Genomic DNA, 13847 nt, shown 5'->3' with positions numbered 1-13847 from the left:
CTTGTCCACACTATTTTTCGTCCATGTTTCATTTCCATACATGGCTACACTCCAAACAAATACTTTCAGAAACGACTTCCTGACATATAAATCTATACTCGATTTTAACCAATTTCTCTTCTTCAGAAACGCTTTTCTTGCCATTGCCAGTCTACATTTTATATCCTCTCTACTTAATGAACATCATCAGTTATTTTGCTCCCCAAGTAGCAAAACTCCTTTACTACTTTAAGTGTCTCATTTCCTAGTCTAATGCCCTCAGCATCGCGCGACTTAAGTCGACTACATTCCATTATCCTCATTTTGCTTTTGTTGATGTTCATGGAAGTGAAAGATGTAGGAAAGTAAAATGGAATGAATAAAGGACCAGTTACTGTGAAGAAATACTAAGATGGAAATGTTGATGTTCATCTTATATCCTCCTTTCAAGACACTGTCCATTCCATTCAACTGCTCTTCCAAGTCCTTTGCTGTCTCTGACAGAATTACAATGTCATCGGCGAACCTCAAAGTTTTTATTTCTTCTCCATGGATTTTAATGCCTACACCAAATTTTTCTTTTGTTTCCTTTACTGCTTGCTCAATATACAGATTGAATAACATCGGGGAGAGGCTACAACCCTGTCTCACTCCTTTCCTAACCACGGCTTCCCTTTCATGCCCCTCGACTCTTATAACTGCCATCTGGTTTCTGTACAAATTGTAAATAGCCTTTCGCTCCCTGTATTTTACCCCTGCCACCTTTAGAATTTGAAAGAGATTATTGCAGTCAACATTGTCAAAAGCTTTCTCTAAGTCTACAAATGCTAGAAATGTAGGTTTGCTGTTTCTTAATATAGCTTCTAAGATAAGTCGTAGGGTCAGTATTGCCTCACGTGTTCCAATATTTCTATGGAATCCAAACTGATCTTCCCCAAGGTCGGCTTCTACCAGTTTTTCCATTCTTCTGTACAGAATTCGCGTTAGTATTTTGCAGCCATAACTTATTAAATTGATAGTTCAGTAATTTTCACAACTGTCAACGCCTGCTTTCTTTGGGATTGGAATTATTATATTCTTCTTGAAGTCTGAGGGTATCTTGCTCACCAGATGGTAGAGTTTTGTCAAGACTGGCTCTCCCAAGGCTGTCAGTAGATCTAATGGAATGCTGTCTATTCCCAGGGCCTTGTTTCGACTTAGGTCTTTCAGTGCTCTATAAAATTCTTCATGCAGTATCATATCTCCCATTTCATCTTCATCTACATCCTCTTCTATTTCCATAATATTGTCCTCAAGAACATCACCCTTGTATAGTCCCTCTATATACTGCTTCCACCTTTCTGCTTTCCCTTCTTAGCTAAGAACTGGGTTTCCATCTGAGCCCTTGATATTCATACAAGTGGTTCTCTTTTCTCCAATGGTCTCTTTAATTTTTCTGTAGGTAGTATCTATCTTACCCCTAGTGAGGTAAGCCTCTACATCCTTACAATTGTCCTCTAGCCATACCTGCTTAGCCATTTTGCACTTCCTGTTGATCTCATTTTTGAGACGTTTGTATTCCTTTTTGCCAGCTTCATTTACTGCATTTTTATATTTTCTCCTTTCATAAATTAAATTCAATATTTCTTCTTTTACCCAAGGATTTCTAGTAGCCCTCATCTTTTTACCTACTTGATCCTCTGCTGCCTTCAACACCTCATCCCTCAAAGCTATCCATTCTTCTTCTACTGTATTTCTTTCCCCCATTCTTGTCAATTGCTCCTTCATGCTCTCCCTGAAACTCTCTACAACCTCTGGTTCTTTCAGTTTATCCAGGTCCCATCTCCTCAATTTCCCACCTTTTTGCAGTTTCTTCAGTTTTAATCTACAGTTCATAACCAATAGATTGTGGTCAGAGTCCACATCTACCCCAGGAAATGTCTTACAATTTAAAACCTGGTTCGTGAATCCCTGTCTTACCATTATATGATCTATCTGAAACTTGTCAGTATCTCCAGACTTCTTCCATGTATACAACCTCCTTTATGATTCTTGGACCAAGTTATGATTAAGTTATGCTCTGTGCAAAATTCTACCAGGTGGCTTCCTCTATCATTTCTTCCCCCCAATCCATATTCACCTACTACATTTCCTTCTCTTCCTTTTCCTACTATCGAATTCCAGTCACCCATGACTATTAAATTTTCATCTCCCTTCACTATCTGAACAATTTCTTTTATCTCATCACACATTTCTTCAATTTCTTCCTCAGCTGCAGAGCTAGTTGGCATATAGACTTGTACTACTGTAATAGGCGTGGGCTTCGTGTCTATCTTGGCCACAGTAATGCATTCACTATGTTATTTGTAGTAACTTACCCGATCTCCTATTTTTTTATTCATTATTAAACCTACTCCTGCATTACCCCTATTTGATTTTGTATTTATAACCCTGTATTCAGCTGACCAAAGTCTTGTTCCTCTTGCCACTGAACTTCACTAATTCCCACTACATCTAAATTTTAACATATCCATTTTCCTTTTTAAATTTTCTAATCTACCTGCCCGATTAAGGGATCTGACATTTCACGCTCCTATCCGTAGAACGCCAGTTTTCTTTCTCCTGATAATGACGGCCGCCTGAGTAGCCCCTGCCCGGAGATCCAAATGGGGGACTATTTTACCTCCAGAGTATTTTACCCAAGAGGATGCCATCATCATTAACCATACAGTAAAGTAGCATGCCCTCGGGAAAAATTACAGCCGTAGTTTCCCCTTGCTTTCAGCCGTTCGCAGTACCAGCACAGCAAGGCCGTTTTGGTTAATGTTACAAGGGCAGATCAGTCAATCGTCCAGACTGTTGCCTCTGCAACTACTGAAAAGCTGCTGCTCCTCTACAGGAACCATATGTTTGTCTGACCTCTCAACAGATACCCCTCCATTGCGGTTGCACCTACGGTACAGCTACCTGTGTCGCTTAGGCACGCAAGCCTCCCCACCAATGGCAAGGTCTATGGTTCATGGGTGGTGGGCGTTGGTGGGGGATGGCTACATTAAGATCTGAATATTTCAGACTCAAGAGTTTCCTTGCCCTACAGGAGTCACTGGTCACTGGCCATATGCCACCCGCCACCTAATGCCAGGTGCCATTTGACCGAGAAAACACAGCATGTCACTACAAGTGCATTATCGACTATCATTTTCTTATTTGCAGTTGTAACATTTATCTTGCTGTTACATATTGGGTTTTGAATGCTTGGAACGTATGAACGTTGTTTGAGACTTTGTAAAATAGAGAGAGGGGTGAAAACAACAGAGGCAGCACACAACCTTTGTACTGGATGTGGGGGTGAGTACTTCTGGGAGAACGTGTTAGAAATTTAGTAAAAAGAAAAAAGAAAAAAAATAACATAAGGCTCATACTACAGAAACACCCAATATCCACATGTACCTATGTAAGAATCTGTGAGTCTTCATAATGCTGAAAGGAAATAGCCAGTCAGATGAAAGAATGGAGAAATTCCAGGTGTTTTTAATGTTTTTGATTTTGGTTATAATAACAAACTCGTGTCAGTCTTGTGCCATGTGCTTATTTCAAATTGAAACAAGTGTTTTGAATTGAGAGGAGGAATCAAATTATGTGCTTCTGAGAAAAATAGTTTACTTGTGTACTACTACCAAGTGCAAAAAAAGCTCCTTAATTCCTTTTTGGGTGATGTGTAAATTTCGGTGTCACCCCATCTTACTTTTTCTTGGGACCAAAAGCCAGTGGGCAGTATTCTGATTACTAATGACATCCTACTGGTTTCACTTGTTCCGTCAAATCTGTGAATAGTTTGATGTTGGCTACTTGACAATTATATCTGCACACTACACTCACAACCAAGCTGATGTCTTTCTGTTTATATCGTAGGATCAGTCAGTCAGCAAATATAAACAAACTGTTTATTGTTGCAGTTAATGTAACATGCAGGGCACAGGTTGAGTAAACATTAATTTTGTAATGTGCCATTGCATTACAATAGTTCACAGGGATATTTTATGCAATTTTTATTGTTGCTTGTCTTTCATATCTTAATGGGGATGACGACATAAGATTTGTTGAAGGTACTGTGGCAGTTATTCCACTAATTGTGTGATGGTGTATCTCCCAGCATGCATTTTCTATATTTGTTTGAATGTCACTTGTATTTGTAGTTTGCACAGCAGTGACACTGATACCTCGTCCCACGGATTGAGGTCCTGTGATCGTGGAACAAATGCCGTTAGCTTTATGCTGTCACGGCCCTAAACCGATACTGAACAGATCTGCTTTGTGGTACTGCAAATAAATTGTTATCTACTTATTTCATCTAATTCTACTTAAGAAACATATTTGTCACTGGCACTATGTATTAGTATATTCTACAGCAGTTAAGAATTGAGGTCCTGTCATAGCTGAGAGATGTAGATTAAACAATCCGACTAGGAACACAGTTTACTGAGCACAACATATGATGAGAGTCATAGCTGGCTAGTTTGCTGAGAAGCATAATAATGCCAGTTGGCTGAGTCAGATGCAAATGGTGCTGTATTGAACTGAGATGTACAAAAAATTAGACAATTTTAACTTTTACATGGCAACAGTGTTGCACAAAAACTTCCCTCAGTGGAGTAACAAATAACAAATGTACAAGCAAATTTGAGGAATATAACATAGCAGTAGTTGCAGATCTAGAAAATAAACATGACAATGCAGATGCTATCCATGCTTTACATAAGAGGAAGTTTGAAGTAACTTAAAAAACCAGATGATTAAATTAATATCAGTGGAGAAAATCACTAGGGAGTTCAACAAACATGTAAAAACATTCGGTACTAAAACTAATCAAGTCAGGCTGTTCAAATATCTCAGAAGTAATGATACAGTCACGATAGATGCTTAAAACATGTGAATATAAAAATAATAACAACAAAACAAGCATTTACCGTTAAATCATTCCAACATATTGGAGAAAATACATAGATACAATGCAAAATCAGCTGTGGGCGATTTATGTCTCTACGAACCCTCAGGAATCGAGCAGAGAACCGACTGGAAGCAACAGTAATTTGCATGCACAGAAGAAAGAACAGAACAATTTAGCTGTAAACAATAAAAAATCTGAAAGAACTACAATGAATAAAGAAGGCAAATTTACAAAATAAAAAAGGGAAGATGCAATTCATTTGATACACCTATCGACACATTATCTTTCTCACCAGTGTATTTAGGGAAAATGTATGAGTGTCAAAGAGGACCTTCTTTAAGGACCCAATGACCAGAACAAATTGCAATATCAGTACTGGGATTCCTCAAAGGCTCACGGTTCTTTCGTGAGTCATGTGTGGTACACACGGGTCCCCAAGCTATTGCAGCTCGTTCTTCATTCCCAGGTTGCATTATCTTCACCGTGTCCCTCCCTCCCTGCCTATCCTCACTCCTTCCCCACCGCCCCCTCCTTCCCCTTTCTCGCTGTTCCGATTTATGTTGACTTGGATATTGACCTCATTCCCTATATTCCTCGCGATATTGTTCCTCTTTCATTCTTTCTGACATTTTGGTTCCCCCTTGGAGTTTGATCTCCACTTCTAAATCTTCTGTCTTTAGTGTGAGCCTGTGGTGTGGATTCCTCTCCTCCCATTCCTTTCTCTCATCCAACCCCATTGTAGCCCCCTTCCCCCCCACCAGGTGACCAGCACCTGTAGCCAGTCCATGTGGTAGGACTGTTATGTACCCATATGGCCGAGCCCCCTGACGACACAGGGATCACACTACTGATTCCTGGGCTGTTGCCTCCCTATGTATGCCATATAGTTGTTGCTTGTCATCCCAGAGCATCGGAATGCCGGCAACAGCCGCTGTGCCAGATGGCCCTAGTTGTGGCACATATGGCGCGTGCAGCTATCAGACTGTAAAAATCTGGCCATTCTCAAATGGCCATCTCTTTGAATGGTAGCATGTCATTGAACGCTGCTTCGTGTGACCCTGCGGCCGTTCCTTTCCTGGCCACACATTGCAGGAGGGCGAGGTTCACCATCTCAGGATAAAACACTTTCCCTACTATCCGGTCTGTACTGTGACGGATGGGGACATAATCACCACCATAAAGCGATTGTTTTTTGTGGTGAATATTGAGGGCAAATATGGTGAAGTGGTGTCTGTCAGTAAGATGTGGTCAGGCTCCCTGTCGATCAGAGATGCTTCTGCCTCACAGTTTGCAGCTCTTCACACTTGTGATCGTCTCGGCGACATCCCGACGTCTGTTACCTCACACCGGTCTCCAAATATGGTCCAGGGAGCGCTTTTTCGTAGGAATCTCATCCTTCAAACTGATGAGGAACTCTAGGCTATTCTGGAGTAACACAGCATTCATTTTGTTCGAAGTGTGCACCTATACTGGCGCCTTTATTCTGGCTTTCAAGGGAGATACCGTTCCAGAGAAGGTCAAGGTTATGTGTTACCAATGTGATGTGAAGCTGTACATGCCACGAAACAGGAGGTACTTTCGGTGCTTGTTTTTTGGCCATACGTGTTTCCACTGTATAGCGGGACCCTCTTTGTGGTGACGCAGACACACTCTCTTTGATGGAAGCTACTGTGTTCCACCACCTTTGTGTGTAATTTGTCGTGACTGCCAGTCAGTCTCTGTGCTCATCAGATTGCCCAGCTTACAATAAAGAAAAGAAGACACAGGGGTATAAGTCCCTGGATCATCTATCTTGTACTTAAACTTGTCAAAAATATGACCGACTCCAGCATGTGTCAAAGTCCTCTGCGTTTGCCTCTGTTACATCCTTGCCCCCTCCTACCACTTCCTTACCCAAGTCTTGTCCCCCTCTCTTCTCCACCTCTTCTCCGGGTCCCGTGCCCTCCACTCAGGGTGCCACTCCCCCTCCCCAGCTGAAGAAATGCCCCCCTCCTTCGACATCTACCTGTGATGGAGCTCTGTGTCTACCACAAGTCGGCCACGGGACACACAGTCTGTGCACCCCGAGGTCACCTGCTATGTTTTGGTTCTCGGTCTTGCAGAAGCCTGCTCTCCCTTTGTGCCCTTTGCTCCTCAACCTCCAAAAGAGAAGAAGAAGAAACAGAAGACTCCACCCCGGTGCCCACAGAGGTACTATCTCCCCCATCGTAACCTGAGTCTGACATCTAATTTATGGACGTGACCCCATTGTCGTCGGTGATCTGGCAACGTGATTGGCTCCGACCTGTGCACCACCCATTTGGATACACACTTCGAGATCATTCGATGAAACTGTAATGACTATTACCGTCACCTCCCAGAGCTGCAGTCCCTTATTGACTTTTACTCGGCAGCATGTGTCAATCTCCAGGAAACTCATTTTAATGATGCTCACTCACTGTGCCTTCGTGGGTTTCGTGCTTTCTGTCAGAACCAAGTCAGCCCTTTGAGGGCTTCTGGTGGTGTCTACACGTTGGTCCGTAAGGATATTCTTAGTACGTGGATCTCACTTCGTACCACATTGGAAGCTGTTGCTGTTTGACTTTTGCCTTCTTAATAATGGTTCCCCTACTCATTTTAGTGCTGCATAGAGCACTTTCTTTGCCATTGGTTTTTCCCTCTCTTCCACTCCTTCTCTTCCATGACCAGGTTACACCACTGGGCTTTCCGTCGTGCCGATTGGCCTCTGTATAACACACAGGTTGTGTTTCCACCTTCTTTGTCAGGTTGCATTAATGAACTGATAATCCGTGCTGGCTGCATTGCCATTCCCCACTGTCCTGGCCCCGTTCGGCGTCGGCCAGTTTCGCAGTGGAGCACGGCTATTGCCATTGCTGTCTGTGATCGTCGTCGTGTCATGCAACATCTTAAGTAACACCTGTCCTCTTCCAGTCATATCAACTTCAAACGTTTTCACATCAAAGCCCCTGTTATTTAATCCAGCAGAGCAAACGGATGTGTTTGGAACACTTTGTCTCCTCTCTAGATTCTTCTGCCCCGTCATCGAGGGTATGGGCTACACTCGGCTCCCTGGAAGGTTGTCAGCAGCAGTCATCCGTTCCAGGCCTTGCCCTTCCAAGTGACCTTTGTACAGATCCATCAGTTCTCCGGAACACTTCGCGACCCATTTTGTGACGTCATCGGCATCGTCCTCCTATCCGTCTGAAGCTTCCTGCTTCTGTTTTATCCCTTAACAATCAGAATCCTATAATGAACCTTTTACTGAATGGGAATACTTCTGGCAAACTCTTCCCACATTTCAGCTCCTGGCCCTGATTCCATCCATAACCAATTGTTTCAACACCTCAGTCCCCCTAAATAATAAATAAATCTTCTCAACCTATTTTACCATATTTGGCTCCAATGGCTTTTCCCTTCTCAATGGAGAGACAGTATTTTTGTTCCTGTTCTTTAGCATGACAAGGATCCATTGACCCTTGATAGTTACTGGCCCATCAGCCTGACCAATGTTTCCTGTAAGTTATTCAAACAGATGGTGGCTCGTTGGTTCACACGGGTCCTTGAATTTCGGGACCTTTTATCCCCTTACCAGAGTGACTTTTGGGAGGTACGATCTACAATTGATCGTCTGCTTCAATTTGAAACTGCAGTTCAACAGGCCTCTTCTCAGTGGCACAATCTCGTCACTGTTTTCTGCGATCTTTGTAAGGCCTACAACACAGCTTGGTGCCAACATATCCTCCTTATGCTCCACAAGTGGGGTCTTCATGGCCCTCTCAATTTTTATTTGCCAGTTACTGCCCCACCGATCATTCAAAGTCCAGTCGGCAATGTTCTCAGGTAACGGGGGATCCAGGAGAATGGCATTCCACAGGGCTCTGTGTTATGTGTCCTTTTTCTAATTTCAATATGACATGATAGTTCATCTGGTTATGATGCTGATACAGCAGAATATTCAAATGTATATATGGAAACAGCAACTGTTCTCGAAAGAACAGATACAGTTGATGACCGTGCAGCTTTGAAATCTACTTAAGTGTTGTGTTTCTCAAACTAATGTCTGCCTGTGGTGTAAACAGCATCACCTAGAATAAAACCAAAGTACATGTCACATCAGAAAGGCCAGATCACATCTAAAATGAGCTACCTCACAGGTCAACAGCTGTGTTAGATGTGATCTGACTCCTGTAATCCTATATAGTGTCATGACAACTTGTGTCTGGCTTCAGCAAGCATGAGAACTTGATAAAGTTGCTTAAATCTTGAAATAAGACGTGACAAAGGAATAAAAATATGAAGTGTATCTGTGGAAAAGTTATTTCCTGAAGCATCATCTTCATTCTAACATGAGGTGCATTCACTGTGATGTGCCGGCTGTCAACCTTTATGGTATAATGTAGGATATGACCCAAACAGTTACCTACACTCCATACTCTTGACACACATCATCCTTTCCAAAATAGCTCTCAAAAAATGCCTAAATTATAGCTGAAATCATTGGCTATACATGGCTTAAAGCCTGTTAGTCGGCAAGAACCATAAGAATTCTCTATCCTTCCTCCCCCCCCCCCCTGCCCCCCTCCCCCCTCCCCTCCTTGCTCTCTAACTTCAGTATAGTAATACAGTTTGTTGCTTTTATTAACAATGTTCCTTAAAACCGTGGTTTGCTTGTAAATCTGTTTCTGAACTTGTTAGCTTGTGCATGCTTTTGTCCACAGTCTTCGGAGCAATAAAGCTGTTGCAGATACTTGGACTAAAGCTAATACACTTACTGAATCTGATGGCTCTTCTCACAAATTTGAGACACACGACTATAAACCAACATTCTAATGTGATCCTAACATTACCACTGCAAATTACATCTGGCATTTAACAGTAATCATTGTGCAATCATCAAATCAGCTTGAAGCTTTAATATGATATCCTGTGAGTGGCAATAGTGTCAGTCAGTGCAGTGCTAAAAATTACTAAAAATTACCAGCATCAGTCATCACAAAGGCTATAGTACAACTCAACACATGGAAACAATATTCACATTCCTTGCACTAATTCATATTTCTGACAACTCTGCAGCTGTTTTACACTTCATCTACATCTACATACATATTCTGCAAACCTCTTTGAAGTGAACAGAAGATGGCATTCAACATTGCACTGCATGTTAGTGTTTCTTCCTGTTTCAGTCTCTTGGGTATATATGAACAATATATATTTTTATGTGAAAGTGTGTGCGCCAAAATGTACTGCACAGAATGCCATAGATCTCTTGTATACTCTGCGGCATTACCTTAACGACATAGTGTAATGCACTGTTAATGTTAAAATTCAGCTTGACTTGTTCTTTCATATTCAGAATTAATTATTTCACTGTGTTTGTTCTGACACAGTCACACATGGAGCGTGGGAAGAATGATTCTTTAAATGCCTTGTGTGCCATGTAATTGGTATCGTCTCGTCACTATAATGGAGCAGTATCAGCTTAAGTACATAGATTCTTCGCTTAATACTGTGTGTAGATATAGAACTGTAACAGCTCTAATATCTCCCTCCCTACAATGTAGGAGTAAGAAGTTCTTTAACATGCATTGCAAGCTGGTTTTTAATAGTTTTCTTTCAAAAACTGTAGGTTGAACCTTATCAGGCTGCTTCTGAGCTCATTACTACACTTTTACACTTCATTTGAAAATTAAAATTTTTGCATTGATTATTGAATTGAAGAAGAGTACTCAGTGAAAGTTAATCATTACAGGATTTATAAATTGACTATTTTGCTAAAATAATCCAGAACTGTGGCAAAAGCATGATGTAATTTTTAAATAATAGAGCTGTTGTAGTCTCATTTCTGTGTCTGCTAAGAAAAACTGGAGAGGAATTCTGTATTGTGCAAGATGTTGTTTTATTGTTTTGTTTTCATTCAAACAAGTTTTATCACTTTTTGTGCTATCCTCATTAGCTTTAGGCCTATTTGTTCATTTTCTTTCTCACATGAAGCTATTAATTCAATATTAAGTGTCACGTTAACATGCTCATTTCTCTTGCTGTTGTTGTTACATGTAAATTTGTATGATTTGTTAGCCAAGCACAGTTTCTGCCACCACTTCACATGTTGTTCTTATAACAACTCTGTGCTTGGCTAACAAATTATACAAAATGCATGTGTAATGACAACAGCAAAAGAAACAATTGCATGAAGTGGGGTAGGATGTCAAACGAGCCGATTTGGACCAGGAGAGGCACCACAGGACATTTTAATTTCCACTGTCTATGCTTTTACAAATGAATTCATAAAACTTTGTCAGCAAGACTAGGAAGGATTCAGAATTCACACTCATATTGGTGGAAGTTCAAAACCATAACAAAATATGTGAAATTTCATCATTTCTTTCACTTACTGCATTTGTTACTATAGGTACATATTTTTTCATAAGTAAGAGAGATTCTTCGATGAATTTTACACTGCATACAAACTGTACTTACAGGGGTATGAAACTCTAGAATTTAGTTAATTTAGGAAAAAATGAATGAGGTGCTACATTTTAAACTTTATGTTTGGAAAAAATCTCAAATTAATTGCGAATTATCTAAATTTTTACTACAGTTTTTAATAATTCTAGAGTTTCATACACCTGTAAGTATAGTTTGTATGCTGTGCAAAATTCATCGAAGAATCTCACTTCCTTATGAAGAAAAGTGTACCTACAGCAACAACTGCAGCCAATAGTAAGTGAAAAAAATGATGAAATTTCACAAGTAAAAATATTTATTTTGTTATGTTTTTGAACTACCACTGCTATGGGTGTGAATCCTAGATCCTTTCTGGTCACGCTGACATAATTTTATGGATTTATTTGTAAAAGTAAAGACAGTGGATATTAAAATGTCCCGTAGTGCCTCTTCTGCTCCAAGTCGGCCCGTTTGACGTCCTACCCCCTTAACTTTACACAAGCAATAGAAGAAACACTAAAACAAACACAATGACAAACAGTAGATTCAATAGTGCATTTGAAACAACCAGTATATACAACTAGTAGCTTGATGCGAGGAAGAAAACAGACAAATAAGCATACTGAAAGAAGCACAAAAGTGCTGAAATATGTCTGGGTGAAACTAAAACTGTAAAACTGTGTCTTACATATGGCACAATTCCTCTTCCATTTTTAAATGATGTTTTTTTATACTCAAAGAGTTTGAGAAATAAAATTTATTTATGAAAATTAATAAATGTACTTTTCATACAATAAAAGTATTTGTAAATAATTTGATTTGGAGGATGTTTTAATATATGTTATCTTAGAAGCCACTTAAATAACTATATTTTCATCCTTTGAATTGCTCTGGCCATTAGTTGTTTTTCTTTTATATCAGCCCAGTATACCGGAGCTATTATGTATTGTATGTATCAAATTACAGTTTTTGAGTGTCAGACAGACACAATGAAACTAATATTATAAATATTTAAGCTTACAGGCAACATCAATTACGACGACAGTAACCATGTGTGTTAGTTGTTGTGTGAATGTGTTAGAGTTGTACCTATGAGGAAGCACTTTTTTCTGAAAGCTTAAATATTTCTGTTATTCTTTTCATTGTGACTGTTTTTGACTCGGTGTGTCCTTATTCTGTGGTTGTTGTTATCTCATCAAGGACTTTCCACCAGTTGAAATATCGACTTCTTTTGTACGCATAGCTATGACGAGACACTGAGGCTGTGGGACACCCGTAACACACGGCAACCTATCTCATCACTTCCACTGGGTGGTGGAATCTGGCGTGTCAAATGGGATCCCTATACAGGGGAGCACATCATTGCTGCTTGTATCTACGGTGGTTTTCGGGTAGTTCAGTCTAAACGGGGCTGCCTGCAACTGCTCGGCAAGTACGAGGGGGAGCACACTAGCATTGCCTACGGAGCTGACTGGTGTCATGCACCATCTCCAAAGCATGACGACTCATTCCTCATCAGCACGTGTTCCTTCTATGACCACATGTTGTGTGTTTCTGCTGTCAGATTGTACAAAGATGACTGTGTAAGCTAAAACTGCTGATAGCTGTAGCTGAGTGAAATGAGAGATACACTTTATTGTACAATGAAAGAAAAATACATATAACAATAAATAAATAATTTAGCATGTAATGAAATGATGTTTAATAATATAATTTGGTGGATACTGATAACAAAGTTGCTATCTCCCTAACACTGCACGAGTTTTTCTAACAGTACAAGTTATTCTGCGTGAAAAAAAAATTTCATACATGTGACTGACATAAACTCCACAGTTGTCTGTCAAAGAAGTGTCATGAGAACACGACATCCAATCTCTTCTTTCAGGTGCTAAACACGATATTACACATATGATATATCAGTAGTAACTGTGTGAACAAAAGTTAACTACTGTACCTAGAAATAGTCGACACTTAAAGCTTTACATTACTTAATTATCTTCTTGAAAGGCTGTCAACGTTGCAATAATTCCTAATTCAGTACATTAGCACACTTTTTCATATCTTCAAGTACTCTTATTTGTGCAAATATGGAAGTAGCAGAAATGTACATTCTGCTCCCAGAAATACTCAGATGAAACAAGGTGAAAACTCAATAAAAAATAGTTGTTCATTGAAAAAGATGAACACTGGGTGAGAAGCTAACTCTAGTGGTGTAACATACACAATGTTATCTTTTGATCGTCTACAAGTAATAAATGAGTAATAAATAAATTTACATACAGTCACATTTAAAAAATTCTTTATGTGGTAATGGATGCTACACTCACCTAATAATGACATGAATCACACAAAGTATTATTGATAGTCATTAAGTACATGGTTCATTTCATATATTCCTCGCAAAAACAAGTCTGCCAGTTTTTGAATATCCACAGCAATGTTGACAAGAGTCATAGGAATCGTTTATGAGATCTGTACTGTTTTGCAGTTAACAAAG

General features: G+C 40.0%; 1 protein-coding gene across 11 annotated transcripts in view; it reads left to right on the top strand.

Annotated features, from left to right (window-relative positions):
• LOC126336275 (diphthine methyltransferase) overlaps positions 1–13045 on the top strand; it is a 166429-nt gene extending 153384 nt beyond the window's left edge. For all 11 annotated transcript variants that reach the window (XM_049999770.1, XM_049999769.1, XM_049999777.1 and 8 more), the window contains one exon: positions 12594–13045. In XM_049999770.1, the coding sequence (XP_049855727.1) occupies positions 12594–12942 (349 nt within the window). In that variant the 3' untranslated portion in view covers positions 12943–13045. The remainder of the gene's footprint in view (positions 1–12593) is intronic.
• Positions 13046–13847: the final 802 nt, after the last annotated feature.

Source organism: Schistocerca gregaria, chromosome 2 (assembly GCF_023897955.1).
Source record: "Schistocerca gregaria isolate iqSchGreg1 chromosome 2, iqSchGreg1.2, whole genome shotgun sequence".
NCBI classification, from domain to species: Eukaryota; Metazoa; Arthropoda; class Insecta; order Orthoptera; family Acrididae; genus Schistocerca; species Schistocerca gregaria.
Note: the sequence above shows the minus strand (reverse complement) of the source record. Positions and strands in the feature narration are given on the sequence as shown.